This window comes from Cricetulus griseus (assembly GCF_003668045.3).
Source record: "Cricetulus griseus strain 17A/GY chromosome 1 unlocalized genomic scaffold, alternate assembly CriGri-PICRH-1.0 chr1_0, whole genome shotgun sequence".
In the NCBI taxonomy this organism is placed as follows: Eukaryota; Metazoa; Chordata; class Mammalia; order Rodentia; family Cricetidae; genus Cricetulus; species Cricetulus griseus.
The window spans coordinates 13117820-13139625 of NW_023276806.1; the positions used below are offsets into that span (position 1 = coordinate 13117820).

The 21806-nt window shown below is 46.0% G+C and overlaps 1 protein-coding gene across 1 annotated transcript in view; it reads left to right on the forward strand.

Annotated features, from left to right (window-relative positions):
* The window catches only part of Dnai3 (dynein axonemal intermediate chain 3), a 65646-nt gene that overhangs the window by 37251 nt on the left and 6589 nt on the right, over positions 1-21806 (forward strand). Inside the window, exons 14-18 of the mRNA XM_035451614.1 lie at positions 1087-1288; positions 2793-2880; positions 12858-13018; positions 14346-14409; positions 20454-20584. Coding sequence (XP_035307505.1) covers positions 1087-1288; positions 2793-2880; positions 12858-13018; positions 14346-14409; positions 20454-20584 — 646 coding nt within the window. The remainder of the gene's footprint in view (positions 1-1086; positions 1289-2792; positions 2881-12857; positions 13019-14345; positions 14410-20453; positions 20585-21806) is intronic.

The following is a 21806-nucleotide window of genomic DNA, read 5'->3' on the forward strand; positions in this document are numbered from 1 at the left end:
AAAAAAGTTGCTGGTGCTAGAAGGATGACTCAGTGCACTGACAGAGGTCCTTAGTTCAGTTCCCAGCACCCACAGAGGGCAGCTCACCACCTCCTGCAACTCCAGCAGCAGGAAGGCTGAGGCAGTCTTCTGACCCGCATGGGCACTGCACTCAGGGTCAGGGTCAGATGTGGTGATATCTTGCTTGTACAAATAAAGCCTGTCTGAAGGTCAGTGAATGGAGCTGGCCACTAGCTAACCATAGAAGTCTGGAGGTTTGTACAGACAGACAGGAAGTGAGATAGCTGGGCCGGAGCAGGATAGAGGAGGGAGAAACAGGAACTCACTCTCTTGTCTGCTGAGACGCTAAGGAGGTAAGGTGTGGCTGTGGCTTGCTCATTCTCTCTGATCTCTCAGCATTTCCCTCTATATCTGACTCCGGGTTTTTAATTATCTAGACCAATTAAGTACTCCATTTACTACTACTACTACTATTACTACTACTACTGTTAGACCCCCGAAAACTCAAGTATCCGGGGTCCCAGGCCAGGTTCGCGGTCACCCCAATCACCAGGCGGATTCGAGAGCTTGCTGCAAACTGCACGAGGCTTTATTGTAATTTAACGAGCTAACCCCATGTTAGCTCGGGCCTTTCACCCACCCGCCATGGTGGACGGCTAGAAAAGACGGTTTGAAGCCACTGCGCATAGATCTTTATAGGGCAGCGTAAGGGGAGTGTCTAGGGGCACGCACAGGCTCACGATTGGTGTGCCTCCAGGCTTGGAGGGCTTGCCCTGTGTTGATTGGTCAACTGGTTGTTATGGCCCATAGGCCCTCCCAGGGTGGTTGCTATGCTCTCTCCGTCATTGCTGTGCGCTTGTCCGTAAAGCACACCCAGGGTCGTAAAGCATAGCGCCACCAGCTAACTTCTGATTGGCTCCTTGTCACAAGACAGGAATCTGACTTTCTAGTGTCTAGGGCAAGGTCATAGAAGCACGTGTTCGACCGTTATGGCTGCCAAAAGGGAAGCCGGTTCCTTCACTACTACTACTACTAATAATAATAATAATAATAATAATAATAATAACAACATGAGCTTTCTTGTAGCACAATATGTTTTTGGGACATTCGACCTCAAAAACCTGGAAGCGGAGCCACAACAACCACAAACACAACTACAACCGAGGAAAACTCACAGCCACCACCAACGCCAGGAGCCGAGAAGAAGAAAGAAGAAACCATTGAAATCCCCTTTGATGTGCCATCGACTTTCTTGCACCTGGACCTCTCCTGGAAGCCCCAGTCTCGAGTAAGTAACACGGGCTTGTCTCCACCCACACACTACACCTTCTGCGAAGGTCACGCCCGTGCAGCCACCCTCCAAAGGAAGAGCGACTCAGATGAACACAGGACCTCAACGTTTATGAGTCTGTCGATTCAGCCAACAAACTCCTGACTGAGGATGACGGATGCCTACCTAGACCCAGACACCCAAATCACAGAGAACTAGGGATAGGTATTTCCCATAAGCGAGCTACAATTTACAAACACTTGTGTGATGATTCTTTCCCTGCATATTGGTTCCTTGAAAATTGGTAGCTACTCAGGTGGGTCTAGAAAAGTTAGTTTTTCCCCCACATCCAAAGGGAAAAAAATCTGCACACTTGGAGAATCAGTAGTAAGAAATGATACTGTAATAATGCCAACTACACAGAGCCGGGAAGTCACTGAATAAGACGTGACCTGTATTTAACCTGAGTTGGCAATTGGACTTGAAATGAGCATGGCGGTGGACAGGGACCTGTGGAAAGTGTGTGGAGGCCTTTAGAATAATTCCAGTCCCAGACTTAATATCTTCTGATTTATGAATGTCACATCAACATCACTGGGTGTTTGCTCCCAGAGAAGGAGCTTGGAGGGGCGAGACTATTTCTGAAGTTAACTGGGGGAGGACAGGAAAGAGAACATTAGTAATTGCCTGGGGTAGGAGGCTGGAGAGATGGCTCGGCAGTTAAGAGTAGTTGCTGCTCTTTGCAGAGGATATAGGTTCGATTCCCAGCACCCACGTGGTGGCTCACAACCATCATTGACTCAGTTCCAGGGCATCAGATGCCCTATTCTAGCCTCTGTGAGCACCAAGCGTACACATGGTACACAAACATACATACGGGCCAAACACCTATACACATAAAATAAAATAAATCTAAAAGAATTTTTTAGAAAGAAAAGAACTGTCTTGGGTAAGAGTTACTGAGATGTGGATAGCTTAAGCAAAACAAATTAACATGCAAATGGACCAAAGAATAATTGCATTGCAAGTGGATGAACATACAGAGGGAGAAAACTGGTGAGAGAGGACGAGCCCTAATGGCCATTTGTCATCCTGGCCATGAATGCATGATGCAGGCACAGGGCCACAGCTGTCACTCAGGGTAAAGTGTGTCCCTGATGAGACCAGCAGGCATCCAGGAGATGCCAGGTCCTCTTTGGAAGCTTCACTCCACTGAAGGATTTGGGGAACAGGGGACTAAATCATTATTTTACATGACAACTCATAAAGGTGCATTTGGGGATATGGTTTGAAGCATACAAAGGAAGGAACACTTTGGACTGGGGAATGTGTCCCCAGGCAAACTTCCCTCGGCAGCACAGTTACAGAGATACAGATTAGATGCTCTCCTTAGGGAAAGCAACTGGGATCAAGGGGTGGGGCTGTAGAAGGTAAGTTTCTTACAGTCTAGGAGCAGAAGGGGCAGACAAAAACACTGCAAGGTTTTCTAAGAATATAACTTTCCTTTATGTTCTTCCAACAGATAAGACTGTCTAAGGGAGAAACGAGCTTAGACCACTGTCCAACCAAGCTGAGCCTGGGTGAAGACCCTCTTCTCTGCAGAATGCAAGGTAACGGACCAACCGCCTTTGATCATTAAAAGCACCTATCTTAGAGCATTCGTGTCCGTTTGCGTCCACGGTGAGTTACCTGCTAGAACAGTCTGATCTGTAAAAAGAATTCTGCCAATGACACTTCTGGGATGGCTTACAATGGCTGTAAGAGAGATCGCCTGCACAGAAACCCTCGGAACACACATGGTGCAACAGAATTCTCTGGTTCAGCTTTGTAAGCAGAGTGCGTGTGTGTGTGTGTGTGTGTGTGTGTGTGTGTGTGTGTGTGTGTGTGTGTGTCTGCCTGTCTGTCTGTCTGTCTGTCTCTGTCTGTTCTACCTGCTTTTATTGCCCATGCTGATCATGAACTCCTGGACTTAAATCTGAGATGGCCTCTGGGTCAGTTCCTACCTCCAGGTTGCTGCCCTGTGTGAGTTCCTGCCCTAACTGCTTTAAATGAGGAACTGTGATATGGAACTGTGAGTGAAGTATACCCTTCCCTCCCAAGTTGCTTTTGGTAGTGATTTCGTAACAGCAATAATAGCCATAAACAATACAGGTGGGAATGATCAAAATACATTGTATATAAGTATGAAAGTTCCAGAGAATATATAAATAAAATTTTAGGTGAAAGAAGCCCACCTCAGGAATGCGTAGTATTGAGAGAATAATTTTATAGACTGAAACTTATCTCAGGTATAACAAAATAAATTATGAAACATAAAGGAACAAATTTCCATAATTATAATTTTTAAACTAATAGCTACACAGTGCCGTGGTAAACTGAATAAGAAATGAAAATCCATTTCTAAATCTAGCTTGGCTAAACACGTGTCTCTTGGGCAAGTGATTGAAGGATGTGCACGAGCCGTCAAAACTCTGAGGGGTTTGCTGTGCCCAGCTGGAGAGCGAGTGCACTGGAAATGTGAAAAAATGTACAAAGCCAACGGGTAATGGCAGCGTTTTCAGGCACGTGCCTGGCCGCCAGAGTTTCTACCATAAATGTCTAAGGTTTGCTGAAGGAGGGACATCGAAGAAAAACCCTTTTGTTTCCTTATTTATTTTAAAGTAAGTAATGCCAATTTTAAAAACATAACACGTTTGTTTTCCTTTGGTTGGGCCTGCTGGATTTTAAAGGAACTACAGATTCTCCTCTTCCTCTTTTTTGTTCAGTGTATCCATTATTATCCATGGAGTTCCTGCTGTGGGTCAGGGACTGTGCTAATAGTGTGCAGGCCTTCACTCTGTGGGTCAGGGACTGTGCTAATAGTGTGCAGGCCTTCACTCTGTGGGTCAGGGACTGTGCTAATAGTGTGCAGGCCTTCACTCTGTGGGTCAGGGTCTGTGCTAATAGTGTGCAGGCCTTCACTCTGTGGGTCAGGGTCTGTGCTAATATGTGCAGGCCTTCACTCTGTGGGTCAGGGTCTGTGCTAATAGTGTGCAGGCCTTCACTCTGTGGGTCAGGGACTGTGCTAATAGTGTGCAGGCCTTCACTCTGTGGGTCAGGGACTGTGCTAATAGTGTGCAGGCCTTCACTCTGTGGGTCAGGGACTGTGCTAACAGTGTGCAGGCCTTCACTCTGTGGGTCAGGGTCTGTGCTAATAGTGTGCAGGCCTTCACTCTGTGGGTCAGGGTCTGTGCTGATATGGCATGGGCTTTCCTTCACCTAACAGACACTCATGAAGGTCTTACAGTGAGGCCATTGTGGTGAACACAACCAGATAGATGCCGATGCTTGCAACAACCTGCAAGCTGGGAATCTTCATTCATGTTCTATAATTAGGAAAACGAAGGCCAAGAGAGGTCAATGCAACTTCCAAAGAGATTGTCTTGTGTTAAATATCTTAGGATCATTTTCTTACTGAGTATCCCAGGCGGACTGGAATTCCCTATGTACTCTAAGCTGCCTCCAATTCTCAGCAACCCTTCAGCCCCAACCTTGGAAGTGCTGAGGTTGCAACCCGCCACCTCCAATCCTATTATCATTTTTAAAAAGCTGGGTAAATATAAATAGTCATAAAGTGGATAAAGTAGACACATATTCATGACAACTTATGCTTTAAAAAATGACGTATCCAGTTTAGAGTATGGATATTACTACACTTTTTAAAGTGTGAAGAGTTTTTATTTGTTTTAATAATTCTACTGTAGAAAATAGAGATAAGGTATAGTGCACATTAGTAAGAGTTTGAGGGCCTCACGCATGCACACCTAGGAAACACCATCACAGCCAACATGTTCTCTCACAGAAATGTCCCTTTGTCATCTTTCCTAACTAACTGACACTCCACACTAATTTGCATTTTGTACAATTTTGTATGAATTATTGAGAGTGTGCACTCTCATTTTTAGCTAGCTGTTTGTTGTATTTGTTTGTCTGTCTGTCTGTCGGTTTGGAGGGGACAGGTTCCTACTGTGTATCCATCTATACAAAGGTATTGGATCCTCTGGAGCTATATACAGTTGTGAGCTTTTGTATTTTGGGTGCCTGGAATTGAACTCAGCCTTTCTCCAATTTGTTGTTGATGATGTTTTTTAGAGACAGGGTTTCTCTGTGTAGCCCTGGCTATCCTGGGACGTGCTCTGTAGATCAGGCTGGCATTGAACTCACAAAGATCCATCTGCCTCTGCCTCTGCCTCCCAGGTTCTGGGATTAAAGGCATGTGCCATCACCACTCAGCATCCAATTTGTTTTAACTTGGCTTCTTTGTTATCTTTGAAAATCCTTACTATAGCTTAGATACTGGTCCTTTATCAGATATGTGACGTGGAATATTTCCTTCCAGCCTACATTATGTTTTCTTATTCTCTTAATAATCTTTGTAAAACCTAAAGATTTAATTCTGAGGAAGTCCAACTTATCAGTTGGCTCTTTTGTGCATTTAAATATTGACATTGAATCAATCAAAGACATCATTGCCTAACCCAAGGCCGCAAACATTTTTTCTAGCTATTTCCAGTGGTTTCCTTTCGACCTATGGTCTCATCCAACTTGTTATGTGTGTTCCTACACTCTGTTGAAAGTGCTGTCCTTTCTCCCATTGGCTGACTTGTCAAAAGTCACATGCCCACACTGGATATATTAGATAACACTTGTAAGCCTAGCGTTGGGGAGGCCTAAACAGGGTGATTGCTTCAAGTTCAGGACCAGCATAGACTACATAGCGAATTCCAAGCCAGCCTGGGCTATAAAGCAATGTAAGTCACTTGTCTGTGTGTTTAAGTGTGCTGCTGGCATTTGCCTATTTGACAAACCACAGCCAAATTCTGTCACAAGCTGTTTCTGCATCTTTTGAGATGATTATAGTGTTTTACTGTTTTAAGCTTATGGATTTTAAGCTAAGTGGATTATATTAATTATATATATATATATATATATATATATATATATATATATGTGTGTGTGTGTGTAAAAAGACCAATAATAGCAGTATGTTATGCATCAATAGCAGCAACAGCTTTTCCAGGTTCTGCAGTCATTTGAACAAAATTGTAGAGACATCCAGCCCTCTCCATTTAAAAAAAAAAAAAGTAAAAAACAAAATCCCAGAAAAACAGCACAGTTCTGTTACTCTTGTAACAGAACTCATTTTTTTTTTAAATTAGCTTCTCAATCATCATCTGGAAGGAAACCATTCTGAGCAACATTAAAAACAGCTCTGATAAAGCACCGTCACTACTATGTTTCATAAAGCAGGTCCACATATGAGTGAGTACATGTAACATGTTTGTCTTTTTGTGATTGGGTTACCTCCCTCAGAGTGGTTTCTTCGAGTTCCATCCATTTTCCTGCAAATTTCAAGATTCCATTGTTTTTTTCTGCGGAGTAGTACTCCATTGTGTAAATGTACCACATTTTCTCTATCCATTCTTCAGTTGAGGGGCATCTAGGCTGCTTCCAGTTTCTGGCTATTACAAATAGTGCTGCTATGAACGTGGTTGAACAGATGTCCTTGTTGTATGATTGTGCTTCTTATATTAATTTTTTAAAGATCTATTTATTTTATATTTTATGTGCTTTGTTTTAAGTGTTTTGCCTGTGTGTGTGTGTGTGTGTGTGTGTGTACCACATGCGTGCCTGGTACCCTTACAAGTCAGAAGTGAGCAATTGTTTTTTACTTGGAACCCTTTTTTTACCCAAGAAATTTTAAAACAATCCTATGTGTATGTACACATATATAACTAGCATACAAATCTGGTATTTACTGCTAATAAAGCATAAAGAAATATTTTTAAAACAAGCCATAGATATGTGTGTAACATGTTGCAATTTATTAAAAATGAAGACAAAATTGCACGCTGAGAAGAAGAAGCTGGGTGTGCTTCTTTGTAGAACACATGTCACACAGCTGACGAATGACAGTAGAAATACTGAAATCCTTTACCTCCCATAGTTAAACCACGATGTTTGCAGAAGAGCTGAAAACTTCGAATGCACAGTAACAACACTGTGATTCATAATATGCCATAGTCTCAAATCGGAGCCTTGGCATTTCGGGCAGCGTTTGTGGGTGTCGGTTGGCAGGACGGCTTCAGAAGTATGAGAAGCGAACGTTGTGTGCTGAGAACCCAGGCTGCACTGAAGCCACAAATACGGGAAACCAGGTGCCCGAGTGTCATTGTGTGCCTTGTTTCTAATTACTTTTCGGCCAGTTTTCATTCACGGGCCCTTTTTTGGGTGGGAGATGGGGAACAGGGTCTCCCTTACGTACTCTGGGCTGTAGAGCAGCTCTGCCCCTGCCTCTGCCTCCTGAGAGCCACCACACCCAGCTTCAGAAGACTTCTACTGGTTTTTAGCCGTCCCCGCCCCCAGGCTCCTGTATGATGTAGGGTCATGGCCCTGACCCTGTGTCAGCTTTGTTAGCCCAGGCAGCTGCCCATGCAGTGGTTCTCACATGTGTGGGGCATGGGTTCCAAGACCTGCAATAGCCGCTTCAAGACCCAAAAGCACAGATGTATTCTATAAACAAGGCAGAGACAGAAGTTGATGAATGGTACTATTAATAAAGCACAGCCTTGTGACTGTATCCCGCTGTGCTCCCAGCTTCTTGTTTGAAGTGTTTTTATAGACTCCGCGTCACCATCATCACTGCTCTTGCAGTTTGGCACCGCTAGTAAGTTAAAGGGGGGTGGGGTGGGTGCCCCTGAGGCCCACAGTCGCCTGTCTGGTTACCAGGGTGGCTAAGTGGCTGGTGGGCAGGTGCCCTGCGCACTGTGGATTCGCGGCCCCAGGAACGACTCACACCTTCGCAGCCCCGAACCAAGGGCACAAGGGTCTCTCACTCTTAGGAGACAGCCACGCAGCTTCAAACTCAGAAGGGCTTCATCCCCGGAGCTTCCATTTGCCGTCTCCTGACACCAGTAGAGCTCGAGTAACTGGCTGAAATTGCAGAAAGTGAAATCGAGCTGGGGGGAGGCTCCTTCCTGGATCCCGGGACCTTGTCCTGCCAGCTGCTGAGGAAAGGCTCGTGGGCTGCTCTGTCGCCTAAGTCTCTTCACGGCCCTTCAGCTGCCGCTTCAGGTTTTGAAGTTCCGTCTTCCATAAACCTTAAAATTAATGTTTCCTTCCTCCTTTCCCTCCCTCCCTCCCTCCCTCCCTCCCTCCCTCCCTTCCCTTCCCTTCCTCCCTCCCTCCCTCCCTTCCTTCCTTCCTTCCTTCATTCCGTGCTGCTGGGAAGTGAACTTGGGACCTCACACATGCTGGGCGCCATGTCAATACTACATTCAGTCAACAGGGATTTCTTAAACTCTTCACAAGCCCCAGGCTCTGAGAACACAGATGTGAAAAAGACAGGTCTCTGGGCTGGAGAGATGCTCAGCCCTTGAGAGCGTTTGCTGCTCCTCTGGAGAACCCCAGTTGAGTCGACAGCATCCACGTCAGACAGCTCACAACCACCTAACTCCTGCTCCTGGCTCTCTGACTCCCTCTTTTGGAATCAGCGGGCATCGGCCCTTGCATGTGCGCGCACACACACACTCACACTCATGCACTCACACTCACATGTTCACTTACACACACACACTCATACTCACACTCATACACTCACACTTACACACATGTACACTCACACTCACACTGGCACTCATGCACTCACACACACACATGTTCACTTACACACTCACACACACTCATATACTCACACTCATACACTCACACTTACACACATGTTCACTCACACACTCACACACTCGCACTCATGCACTCCACTCACACTCACACACATGTTCATTTACACACTCGCACACACTCATATACTCACACTCACACACTCACACATACATGTTCACTCACACACACTCATACACTGACACACACGTTCACTTACACACACTCACACTCTCTCTCTCTCTCTCTCTCTCTCTCACACACACACACACACACACACACACACACACACACACACACACGATTTAAAATAATACATCTTTTTTTAAGTTAAGTCTTTCCTTTCACAGAGCTAATACCTGGTGGGACAGATGTAAAACACATTTGCACGCATTTAAGGGAAAAACCCATTTAAAATAAGCAGCTTGCAGAACACCCTTATGTTGTTAAATATGCCATCAAATGCTGTCTTTCCGGACAACATAATTCTGTAAGTTATTCTTAAAGAAACACATTTGGGATAAATTACATCATAGAAGGAACAGGCATGTTCTCAGCAGAGACGAAAGCGGGCCATCCAAAAATTCATGTTGCAGGCAATTCCATGGTCTCAGAAAGACTGACCGCTTCCTGTCTTCTGTGTGAATAGCCAGCTTTAAGCATTTTATTAGTCATTACTTGTGGTTTGGGCTCACTGTCAGCTATGCACCTATTCTGGCTGACCTCAGATCTGTTCAGCAGAGTGCACACACAGCTGTCCTGTGATCTAACACTGGCGACCTTGACCATGAGTCACGCGCCCCTGCTGAACCTGCTCGGTTTTCTGATATTCTGTCGCCACCTAGTGACCAAGGGACCACTCACTCACTTTTTGCCACCATTGTAGAACTCAGAAGAGTTAGTGGTCCTAGATGTAGTTCAATAAATTTAAGAAATACTGTGTGCACTATTTTTATTTGAAAATATATTCTTTCATATAATATGATCATGGTTTTCCTTGCCCCAACTCTTCTCAGATCCTCCCCACAACTCCCTACCCACCCTGTCATCGAAATACAGCTCAATGCTTGTCATCGAAAAACAAGCAACTAGAACAAGCAAACAAACTAGAATAGGAAAAAACAAACAAGCAACAGGGAAAAAAAAGAGCCAAAGAAAAAGAGCAAGAAACACATATGGATACAGAAACAGAGAGGGGGGGAACCCATAAAAACACAAAATCGAAAATCATAATATGTAAGCAGAAGACCTGCAAGGTTGGGGAGGGAGGAGCCTAGACAAAGCATTAAAAAAAAAACCAAAACTCCAAAATTACCATTGAGTTTGTTTCCATGTTGGCCATCTAGCGCTGGGCGTGGGCCTGCCCTGAAGCGTGCTTTGTATACCCAGTGAGACTCCATTAGAGGAAACTACTTCTTCCTTTGTGAGCAGTTGTCAGTGGGTGGGAGCTTCTGGGTTAAAGATGGGAGCTTGTGTTTACTTCATTTTTCAGCACTGGGACCCCATCTGGCTTAGACCTCTGCAGGCCCAGAGCATGGTGCAACAGTCTCTGTGTCCATATGTGTGTCAGCCCTGTTGTGTCTAGAAGGCCTTGCTTCCTTCATGTCCTCTATCTCCACCGGCTCTTGCAATTTCTCCACCTGTTCTTCTGCAAAGTTCCCTGAATTGTGAGCGGAGGGATTTCATGAGACATTCCATTTATGACTGAGAGTTAGTTCCAAGGCCTCTCACTCTCTGCATGGAGAAGTGTGGGTCTCCGTATTTCTTCCCATCAACTGTAGGAAGCGGCTTCTCTGAGGGTGGCTGAGCAAAAAACTGATCTACGGATATAGCAGAGTCATTAGGAGTCATTTGATTGCTCTGTTCCTTTAGCAGGGCAATAGATGGCATTTGGTTTTTCCCCGGGTCCCTGGCTTGTCTACTCTCATGTTCTTGGACTGCCAAGAATGCCAGGCATGGGTTCCATCGATTACAACCTTAAATGTAATCAGATAGTGATTGGTTACTACCACTATGGCACCCAAATGTCTTGCAGGCAGGTCATCATCGCAAACTGAAGCCTTTGTAACTGGCTTGGCGTTTACCTTTCTCCTCCAGTACCTGCACAATACCTTCCAGTACCATGACACTGGTCAGTAGGGGTGAAGGCTCTAGGTAGACACCAGCTCCCTTTCCCATGAGAAAGTCGGTGTATTTTAAGGCTTCACTCTAATAGCTTCTGAATTCTTTTAGAATAGCCTTCACAGCCTGCCACGTACTTTTTCAGCAGGGGCATAGTGCTTAGGAGTGGATTCTGGCATTGATAGTCTGTGTTTGAAATCTCAAAGGCACAGTTCATTGTTTGACCAAGTAAGTGACTGTGTCTCTCCATGCCCTGCCTTATCTCTATCCTGTCTGGGAAAAGGGTGAAAAGGTAAAAGGAATATATAACAGAGGTGGCTGCCTCAGAGGCCATTGTGCAGGCGGGTTAATATAGTGCCTGGCCCATAGTCAGTGATCAATAAAAGTCAGCTGCAAGAATTACTAACTCCAGAGACCGAAACTTAGTGGCATATAATGATAACTTTGAGTTCACTAAATACCCGAGGTTATCCCACTCAAGTCTGAGTAAATGCAATTGATGGGAACATCTGTCTCTGGCCTCTGACTCCACAGCATGAAACTGTTTCATTGAGTCACCACAATGACTCAGCAGGTAGGGTGCTTCCGGCGCACCTGAAGTTGATCCCTGGAAGCCACATGGTGGAACAGATTTCTGAAAGTTGTCCTCTAACTTTCACACTCTTGCTGTGCACGTGTCAGGCACACACACACACACACACACACACACACACACACACACACACACACACACACACTCACACACACACACACACACACAGATTTTCCAAAACCCCACTATTTTCCTGTTGTTTCCACTCCCTCAGTGTTTTGTAGTCCTCATCTTTCCCCCTCTTCAATGTCTCCTCACTTGTCTCTAAGAGAATAAAAGAGCACTCTCTCAAGTTAAAATAGAATATGATTCCATTTTCAATTTTGTTCAAGGCAGGGTTTCTCTACGTAACAGTCCTGGCTGTCTTGGAACTCTGTAGACCAGACCGGCCTTGAACTCACAGAGTTCCATCTGCCTTTGCTTCCCAAGTGCTGGGATTAGAGGTGTGTGCCACCACCACCACCAGGCTCAATTTTTAAATATTTACTTTTATTTATGTGTACGAGTGTTTGGCTTGCATGTATATATGTGCACCTCATGTATGTCAGGTGCTCACAAAAGCCAAAAGGAAGCATTGGATCCCCTGGAGCTGGAGTTACAAATGGTGTTTGCTGCCATGTGTGTGCTGGGAACTGAGCCTGGGTTCTATGGAAGGGAAGCCAGTGTTCTTAGCTCCCGAGCTACCTCTCCAGTCCCAGGATACGACCCACACTTACAAAACCTGCTTCGCGTGCATCCACACAGATGCCACTAGGGAGAGAAACAGCAGTGCTTCAGTGGTGTTTATCTCTGAAAGACAGGGCATTAAGTACATTTTGTTATTTGGTTCGTGCTTCTCTCTATTTTCCAAAGTTTACCAATATTTATAAATTTTACATCATTAAAAACCTTTCTCTAAAGTAAAATGACATCAAATATTTGAAAGAAAAGTCCTGGTGTGTCAGCCTCCAGAATAGCTGTCCCCTCGGGCGGTCCACACATTTAGCTCTCATTTGTACTGTATTTTAGACATGGTTGGTGCTGGTCTAAAAAGGATGAGGGTCACTGCTAAGCTGAAGCCTACTGAGTCTTGGACTTAGTCACTGCCATGTCGGGGAAGGGATGGATGGCATGGATGAGTGTGACAAGCAACGGAAAATATAATATATATTTTAAAAGATCTTTCTCTCTCAACAGGTACTTCTTCTATGCATGTTCTTCTGAAAGAAAAGGTGTTGAGCCAGATCAGAGCACTGAAGACAGCAGAAATAAACCCCTACCACAATCTGGAAGCTGGGCTGGCCAATATTCTCAAGCCCATAGATGATTTCTCCACGAAGTTCTTTGTGGGAACAGAGGTAGACTGGAATTGTCTGGTTTTTAAATGGTAGCCCCCATTGTTATAGTTTTATAACCTTATTTTACATGTTTGCTGTTTGAAGGCATTTTCAGGGTTTTTTCTCCTCTTTTTTATTTAAATTAGAAACAATCTTGTTTTACATGTCAATCCCAGTTCCCTCTCCCTCCCCTCCTCCCCTGCACCCCCACACCCACCAGCCCCCTATCCCATCCCATTTCTGCTCCCCAGGAAGGGTAAGGCCTTCCATGGGGGAGTCTTCAAAGTCTGTCAGATCATTTGGAGCAGGGCCTAGACCCATATGTCTAGGCTGAGAGAGCATCCCTCTATGTGGGATGGGCTCCCAAAGTCGATTCGTACACTAGGGATAAATACTGAGCCACTACCAGAGGCTCCATAGATTGCCCAGACCTCCTAGCTGACACCCACATTAAGGGGGTTTGGGTCGGTCCATATGTTCATTTGTATTTAAGATTTTTTAACTTAGATGCCCTGAAGACTCAGGTTTGGAATCTCCTTGACAGGCTGTGGATGTAGTCAGCCCTGCGCTGCCTAGCGCGCATAAGGCCCTGGACGGGTCCAGCATCACATAGACCAGGCTTGACAGCACACATTGGCAATCTCAGCCCTCAGCAGGAGGCTGGAGGAACACATGTCAGGGTCACCTGCACCTGAGTGACCGGGAGTCAGCTGTGCAGCCCCCACGCCTTCATGGCAGGACCGGTGCCTCTCCCCTCTGCCACTCACGGTGACAAACGAGTTGTGTCTCTTTCCCATTTGTGTGGCTGTCTCGACTGTCCCTTCACACCAGATTCTTCTGTCTTCCCCTCTCCTAAAATGGCCACAGATTAGCACCAGACTGTACAATACCTAAATCTGAGCTTTAAAAGGTAAATGTTGTAATGTGTCTTCCACCTCCATCTTATTCCGGGTCTTAATTCAACGCTGAGAACAAATCGCTGAATGACCCAAACCTCCTCTCTCCGCCACCACCACCCCTCCACACACATCCTCAGATGATTAGGAAAGCCATCAGTTAAGCAGAGCAAGTCTCCACGCCTGCCCGAGTTACTCATGTCACTATGTGCTAAAGCAAACTCGAGGTTTTTATTCCTATTATTATTATTATTTTATCTAGAAATCAAACACACTAACAATTTGGAGCCTCTCTTCCATCCTGGCATACTGAATTCTCATGTAACTAAACTTGTTGCCTTTATTTGTCTTTGGACCCGGAGTCAGAGCACAGGACCACAGGACCACAGGAACACAGGGTCTCTTGCCTCTGAACTTATCATTGCATTTATCCAGAACCTGTTTTCTTTTAGGAAGGTGAAGTGATATACACAGACTGGAAAATGGAGAGAGACTCTGAAACTGGACGATTTATGGGTAAGTTTCATGGATTAACTTGTTATCCAAGACCTTCCTTCGTTATCAGCATTTTTAATTCTATGTAATAATGGGATTCATTGTGGCATTTCAGCACACATATGAGATGCATTTTTATCATCTGCACTCCTCATTGCCCTCTCCTATCTGCCTCCAACTCCCACTGATGCCCTTTGTCTTCCCACCTAAGCCTCATTGATTAATGTATTTAATGGCCCAATGGATTTCCCTGGGCTCGATTACATGTTCCTGGGTTATGGGTTGCTTAGAGGAGCATGGGCCAGTTTTACGTCACACCTCCTCCAGTCACCATTATAGATCTTCAGAAAGTTGTGGGGCTTGGAGAGCCCCTACCTGACTAAAAACCATCACCTGCCTATAGTTCCCCAGGGGCACTGGGGCCATGTGGGTCATTTCCCCCTCATCTCCAGTGCCAATACCAACAGGCCCAGCCTTTCCCAGATGTTATGCCAGTAACCACAAATGCTGTGAGATCAATAGTGTAATCACGATGTGTGTTCTGAAGACCGCCTTCTACCTCGCTGCACTCCTTTAGTCAGCCCTTGAAGCTCCCTGAGCCTTGGGGGTGTGGCTATATTGATTAGGCAATCCGTTGATAGTCACTGTAGATATGTAGCTATGCTCCATGCCAGACACTATGTGTCATGGTAGCAGTCTTCACTCCTTTGGCACACAGGAGAGGACACGATGCCATGACAAACATGGATTCCTCCTGGTCTCATACATTCTCCTGAGGTCCCATCTCCTCTTACAGCCAGCTTTTGAAACTATTTAACCATGGAAAATAAGGTCACTTATTTGGAATGAGTTTTATTCCATCTGTATGCTCTGGGTCAGACAATGGTGACAGCAGATGAGGAGGAAGGGTCCTCTTCTGACCTGTTAGAAAGGCAAACAGATGTTAGCAAACAGAAAGCGATGGGCAAGTCCAGAGAAGAACTGTCATTCTTGGGCTGTTAAGAAATGGCCCCCCTTGGACCCACAGTTGAGTCTTAGTTGATGTTCTATTTCTGTGAAGAGACAGCATGACCACAGCAACTCTTACAAAGGAAAACATTTAGTCGGGGGTGGCTTACAAGTTCAGAGGTTTAGTCCATCATCATGGCGGGAAGCAAAGTGGCGTGCAGGCAGACATGGTGCAGGCGGCAGGAAGGGAGAAAGACACTAGGTCTTGCTTGAGCATTTGAAACCTCAAAGCCTACATCCAGTGACATAATTCCTCCTGTAAGGCCACACCTACCCCAACGAGGCCACATGTCCTAATCCTTTCATTTCATTCAAGCCACCACAGTCCTGAAGGGTGAGTTGGGAATTTTCAGATAGATTCAACAGGGAAAATCCTTCTTATCAAAAGACTCAACAAGGGCGAGCACATGGGAACCCAGAAGAGCAGTGGACAGGAAGGAAGGAGGCAGGAGAATCCAGGGCCAAATGACAGCAATCTAGATGTCAATCACAGCAGGACAGGGGCAAAGACTGTCCTCATGAGATCTTTAGCAGCAGCCATATTCAGAAAAAGAACCTGGCAAGGGGGGAGGTGGGGAGGCTGGGTGAGGAGGACTGGCTATTGTCAGTAGAGTTCCTAATAGAAGCAAGACAGAAGCAAGTCACAGTGGCCTAGTGACAGCCAGTGGGGACTAGCAGGCTGGCATGGTGGCAGTCATACAGCAGAAAAGCATGGGAGATGTATGTGTCTATAGGCCAAGACTTCATGACCAATGAGCCATGGACGGTCAGGATGAAAAGGAATTTCTTTCCATTCCTTGGCATTTAGTCCATTCCCAACAAATGGGAAGAGCGTTAGCCCCAGGGCTGTGGAGATCCTTGAAGCCATCAGCCAAGCACTGTGAAACAGGCAGTGCTGTGCCAGCATGCTATTCCCATTGGATAATGCTTGCAAGGTGGGGAGAATTGGTACACAGCTACACTGAATTGTAATCCACGTGCCCTGTTCACAGTCTGTGCAGACTGCAGATGTCTTTCTTGTGAGCTCCTACCCTGCATCTGTCATAAACAAACACCAGGGCTGTCTCCCAAGCAAAGGCAGAGGCAGCTATGGAAACTCGATCCCTCCTGTCTGATTAACTCTACATAACCAGGCGGAAGAGAGAATTCCATCCTCTTAGGGAAAAAAAAAAGAAAAGAAAAGGAGCTTCTGAAAGGCAAATTGCCCCAAATGAGATTGGAGGAGGGTCACATCAAATATTTCCCCATGATCTAAGGGGCAATCGAAGAAATGCAGATCTGAACGAGGACAGCTGGCATCATCGTTTTGGGTAGTAGACTCTTAAACTGTACAGTCAGCACATTTGCATGCCAGGCACTCTTCCAAGCGCTGTCCCTGGATAACTCATGTCATCGTCACAGCAGCCCTAGGGATCACCGCCTTGGGCATCAATGCCAGCTTTGAACCCATGCAGTCTGCCGCCAACCTGTGCCTTTTGGTTTATTATAATTTTCTTTAAACACCCTGGCCTGAAGGCTCCGGCACTCTATTTAATAACTCAGGGACAGTGCCATTCATTTTTGAAAGGCATGCAAGTCTTCCAGAGGACTCCAGGGAGAAAAGATTATTGTAGGATGTTATTAAAAAGAACAGACCTTCCCATTGTGGATAAGGTCGTAGCTGATCACACAGTTTCCGAGGGTTTCCAGCCCCCAGGACAGCCTTGCTCACTCAAAGACAGTGTGGAGGGAAACTACCCCAAGGACAACACCAGAGAGAGAAACAAAAGCATCAGCATAAACAAAGCCACTGCGGGGACAGGGGCTGGGAGGGTGTCTTCTGACTTACCAGGCCTTTTCCAGACCACTCAAGAAAGCCTGGGAAATACGAGTTCTATCATCTCTTCAAGATGCAGCCTTAGAAAGCAGATGCCCTGCTTCCTGCTGTTACTATTATTTTTCACTTCTTTTGTTGAGATCAGTCTGTGCCTCACTCCGAGGTGCTCATTGTTGTGCCAAGTGGGTCCTCAGACTGTGCCCTGGCCTAAGAGACTCATCCTAGGAGCAGCCCGAGCAGCGTGCGTTTTCAGCATGTACGATGCCTTTTGCAGCCGGATGGACATGCGAATGGCATCACCTGTCTGGGACCACACACAGTGGCACAGACTGGTAAATTGTCATTAATGAGAGTAGAAAGGGTACCACCCTGTGGATGTATCAAGGTGACTTGGGACAATAAGGAAACAAGGGCAAATTTTAAAAATACATAGATATATAGACATAGATATATCAGGGAAAAGCAGCCCCAAGAACTTATCAGACGTCCCAGACTTAGGAAAGGCTGTAATCTCCTCACCTGTCCCCCTTCCTCAAAAAAGAAAAAAAAAGGGGGGGGGTAGGCACTTAGCACTGCAGAGACCAGGGCTCCTATAGACCTGTCAAGGTGAAGAAATCCCAGACTTGTCCCTGAGGCTTCCGTTTAGCTCATTCTCTCCTGATCTGGCCTGCTAGATAGAACTGACATCCTGTCCCTCCACCTTCTGCCCCTTCCTTAAGCTGGACGCAGCCCTGCCCTTTTGCCTTTGAAACTGCACTGAACTGCGCAGCCCAACTCTGACCCCGCAGCCTGAATCCTCAGCCAGCAAGCCAGAGCAGCAGTTCTGACCTGGTTTGGTTAGTCAGCTCACCACCATAGACCACATTTCCCTCAGCCTCGGTTTCTCAGAATCTTTGAGACCTCTCAAGCCTTTGTAGTCATCCTGCAACCTACTGTTAATGTAAAAACCAGCTCTCACCTCAAAGGGGAGAAAAGATAATGTATCCTAGAGCCACGTGGGTACGATCATGATCTGAAAACCCTGACTGGGGCTACCCTAAATTCCATAATCAAGTGTTTAGTGTTTCTTTTATTTTTTTAAAAAGGGTTCTTGACATTTTTAGTGTAACAAAGCAAAGATAGTTATAAATGCAAACACTTTTCAAATCCATGGCTGCAAACCGCAAGTAGTTGCGTCACAGCGAAGTGAGGGGGTTGCTGTCAGTCTCAGATACCGTCTGGTGACACCTTAGCTTTGGGGTAGTGGAAGCCTGTGATCCATTAAGATAATGATGAGGGCTGGGAGTAGAAACCACTTAGTCACTTTAGGAGCACGAACCTTGAAAGTGAACAACCTCATTTTTGTCCTTGGCCGGAAGCAGGAAATGTCCTTGTCCCCAGCCCTGAGGTCCAGCAGAGAGCTCTGGTTTCTTATCACTTTCCAAGTGAGTACCTCTGCCTGGAAACGATGCTTGAGCCTGTGACCAAGACTCCAGTCCGGACACTCCAGCTGATCCCTTCTGGTGAACAGCTTTGGGATTAGATTTCTGGATTTTCATGGTGGGAATGGGTTACATCAATTCCTCAATGACAACTCATCTCCTAACTGGTTTTAGGGTCTCTGCCCTTGAGAGGAGACTATTACAGGAGTCTTAGAGGCTGTTGAGAAATGGCCCCTTCCTAATAGAATGTCTCTGCCCCTAAATAGAGACATGGTGTTCTGACTGACTCCAAAGCTGGCAATCAACCCAGGACTTCTGGAAGAGCAGCCAGTGTGCTTAAACACTAAGCCACCTCTGCAGCCCCGGTTGAATAATATTCCATCACAGATCTAGGCCACATTTTGTTTGGACATTCATCCATGGCTACTCCCACCTTTCTTCTGTTGAAAATGATGGTTCCATGAATGTAGATGGACAAACAGCCTTTCAAACCCCTACTTTATCATTTTCTTACAAAATGTAGGAAATGTATCATTTTCTTACAAAATCCCATCAGCGTTTGGATAGGGGGTGGGCAGTTCACCCCTCCCATAGCATGGTAATGATGAGGTACAGAATACATTGGCAGTTTTAGTGTAGAGTAGAGAGACACTGCAGCTTGGGCCCCACGGGCATTTGTTTCTATGGTCATACCTGGAGTTTGGAGCAAACAATGAAGAGCATTCAGGTCAGCGGTCAACCCTGGCAGATGGAAGGGAAACCCAAGCCCTACTCCTGATATGCTATGGGCGGAGACCTGAGAGGCAGGAAGACCCCAGGGCCTATGGCAAAGGCTCTGGAGAGCTTTGGTCACACACAGCATCTGAACTTTACCTCTCTTAGTTGCAATCAGTGAAATTACATCAAGCCAGTTGCTCTGGTCAGAAACCAGGCTGCTCTTAGCACTTCATCTGGCTCACCCTGCCTGGCCAAGCTGTCAAGCTGTCCCCATATCTTGATTCACAAATATGTCCTGAGTATCCATTTCTCTCTCCCTCCCTCTCTCTCTCTCTCTCTCTCTCTCTCTCTCTCTCTCTCTCTCTCTCACACACACACACACACACACACACACACGCACACGCACACGCACACGCGCGCACACACACACACACACCAAAACTACCATGGAGTCCTCACTTGAGTCCTCTTGCTTCCACCTGCCTCTAAACCATTCTCACCATAGCAACCATTGTGGCTTTGGAAACATCCATAGGTTTGAGCTGGACTCACAAAAAGGCATTGCACTTCGTCCTTGACCTGATCTCTTTCCCCTGCAGGGCCCCGCACGGTCTGATCCTTCCAAACCCTGCCCATTCATGCTTGTAGTTCCAGCTTCCACTTACTGCTCCTCTTCCAGGGACTTTGGTGTGTGTGTTGTCCTTCTGCCTGAACTGTTCCCCAACACCAGAAACTTCCAAACTGCACTCAGACTGAAATGATTCATCCCCCTGACCAACCAGTCTAAGCTGGGAGTGCCCCTTGTCATTCTTCCTTGTGGCGGTTTCAATTACAGGCTGGAGGATTTGTTTACTGGGTATCTTTCCTTCCCACCAGATGGTCAGCCACTTGAGGGCAGGACCACAATGGGTTACTATCTGGCCACCCACATGAAGACCTTTGTACACACTAGTCATCCACAGCTAGTTAGTTACTCTCTGAATGGACTGATGAACAAGTAAATGAAGGCGAACGTGGCTCTGCTGAGGGCCTGAAAAGTGGCCCGGGAGGCAAGTTTCTATGACAGAGCCTGCACCCAAAGTTGGCCTTGTCTACCTCCACAGCCAAGAAACCTGTGAACCTCTACACTGTCCACGACGGGGCTGTTCACACTGTCCAGAGGTCACCCTTCTACAACGACATCATCCTCACTATTGGGGGATGGAATGTGGCCATCTGGAAGGAAGAGGTCATGGTAAGTTGCCTGCAGAACTGAGTGGGTGGGTGTGTCTCTGTTGCTGAGAAAGACAATGGGAGCAAAGGCTGTTCCAGCACACCATGCCTATGGGGCACTTGACAGAGAAATGGGAACAGATGGTCTGGCTCCAGCTTGTCAGCAGACCAGCTGGAAGCTTTCAAAAACACCACCATGTGTCCCACTTTGCCAGAGGAAGTGAACAGCACAGCGGGCCCTTGTTCTCTGAGCCCTCATAGGGTTTTTTTTCCCCTCACAATATCTGCTGTGGTCAGTTCATCTGACACGAGGTTTGCCTCCTGGTAAAGCAAAAGATGGGACGCTGATGACCAGATGACGGCCAGGGGACTGCTGGGTGTCCACCTTTCTCCTGCATCAACCGAGTGTTGTCAGGTTCAGGAAGTTGGCATTTGTAGACTGAGGGCCCAGAGACGGCTGAGCACTGCTTGTCCAGACACATGCGTGCACTGGTAAAATCGGGTCAGGATTAAGAGACGGGTCCTGCCAGATAGGAGCCAACTGCCAAGACAAATAAATAAAATAAAATAAATTGGAAAAAAACAATTAAATCCAGTGAAGCAGGGCAGGGAAAACCAGTTTTTGTTTGTTTTTTTTGTAGGAAATCTAGATTACCATGTCCCTTTGTGAGAAATATGAGATTGTGAAAAAACTCTGTGTGTTTTCCATCCTTGTGTGGCTTTTTGTTTGTTTGTTTGTTTGTTTTTTCGAGACAGGGTTTCTCTGTGGCTTTGGATACTGTCCTGGCACTCACTCTTGTAGATCAGGCTGGTCTCAAACTCATAGAGATCTGCCTGCCTCTGCCTCCCGAGTGCTGAGATTAAATGCATGCAGCACCAACACCCAGCCCTGTATTTCTTTTTTAAGCACTTTATCTTTTTTCTTTTCTCTCCCAGCCTACATATAATTTTAAACACACTGTAAACCCTTTAGAGGTTTTTCTTCATCTGAATCTATCTTTACTATTTATCTCTATCTTTTTCTGACCACCTGAGTCTTATCTGCTAAACAGCATGGCTAAAATTAAAGCGGTGGCTGGCCCTACCCCATTCCTTGGCTTTCTGAGAGTAACTTCACAGCAGAGTACTGGTGGGAGCCATGCTTATTGCCACTCTGCAGAGTTTCTAGGTCCATGCTACCACCAAGTAGCATGCTGTAAACACCATTTAATTGTTTGGTATCAGGGTCTCTTAAAAGAGCCCTG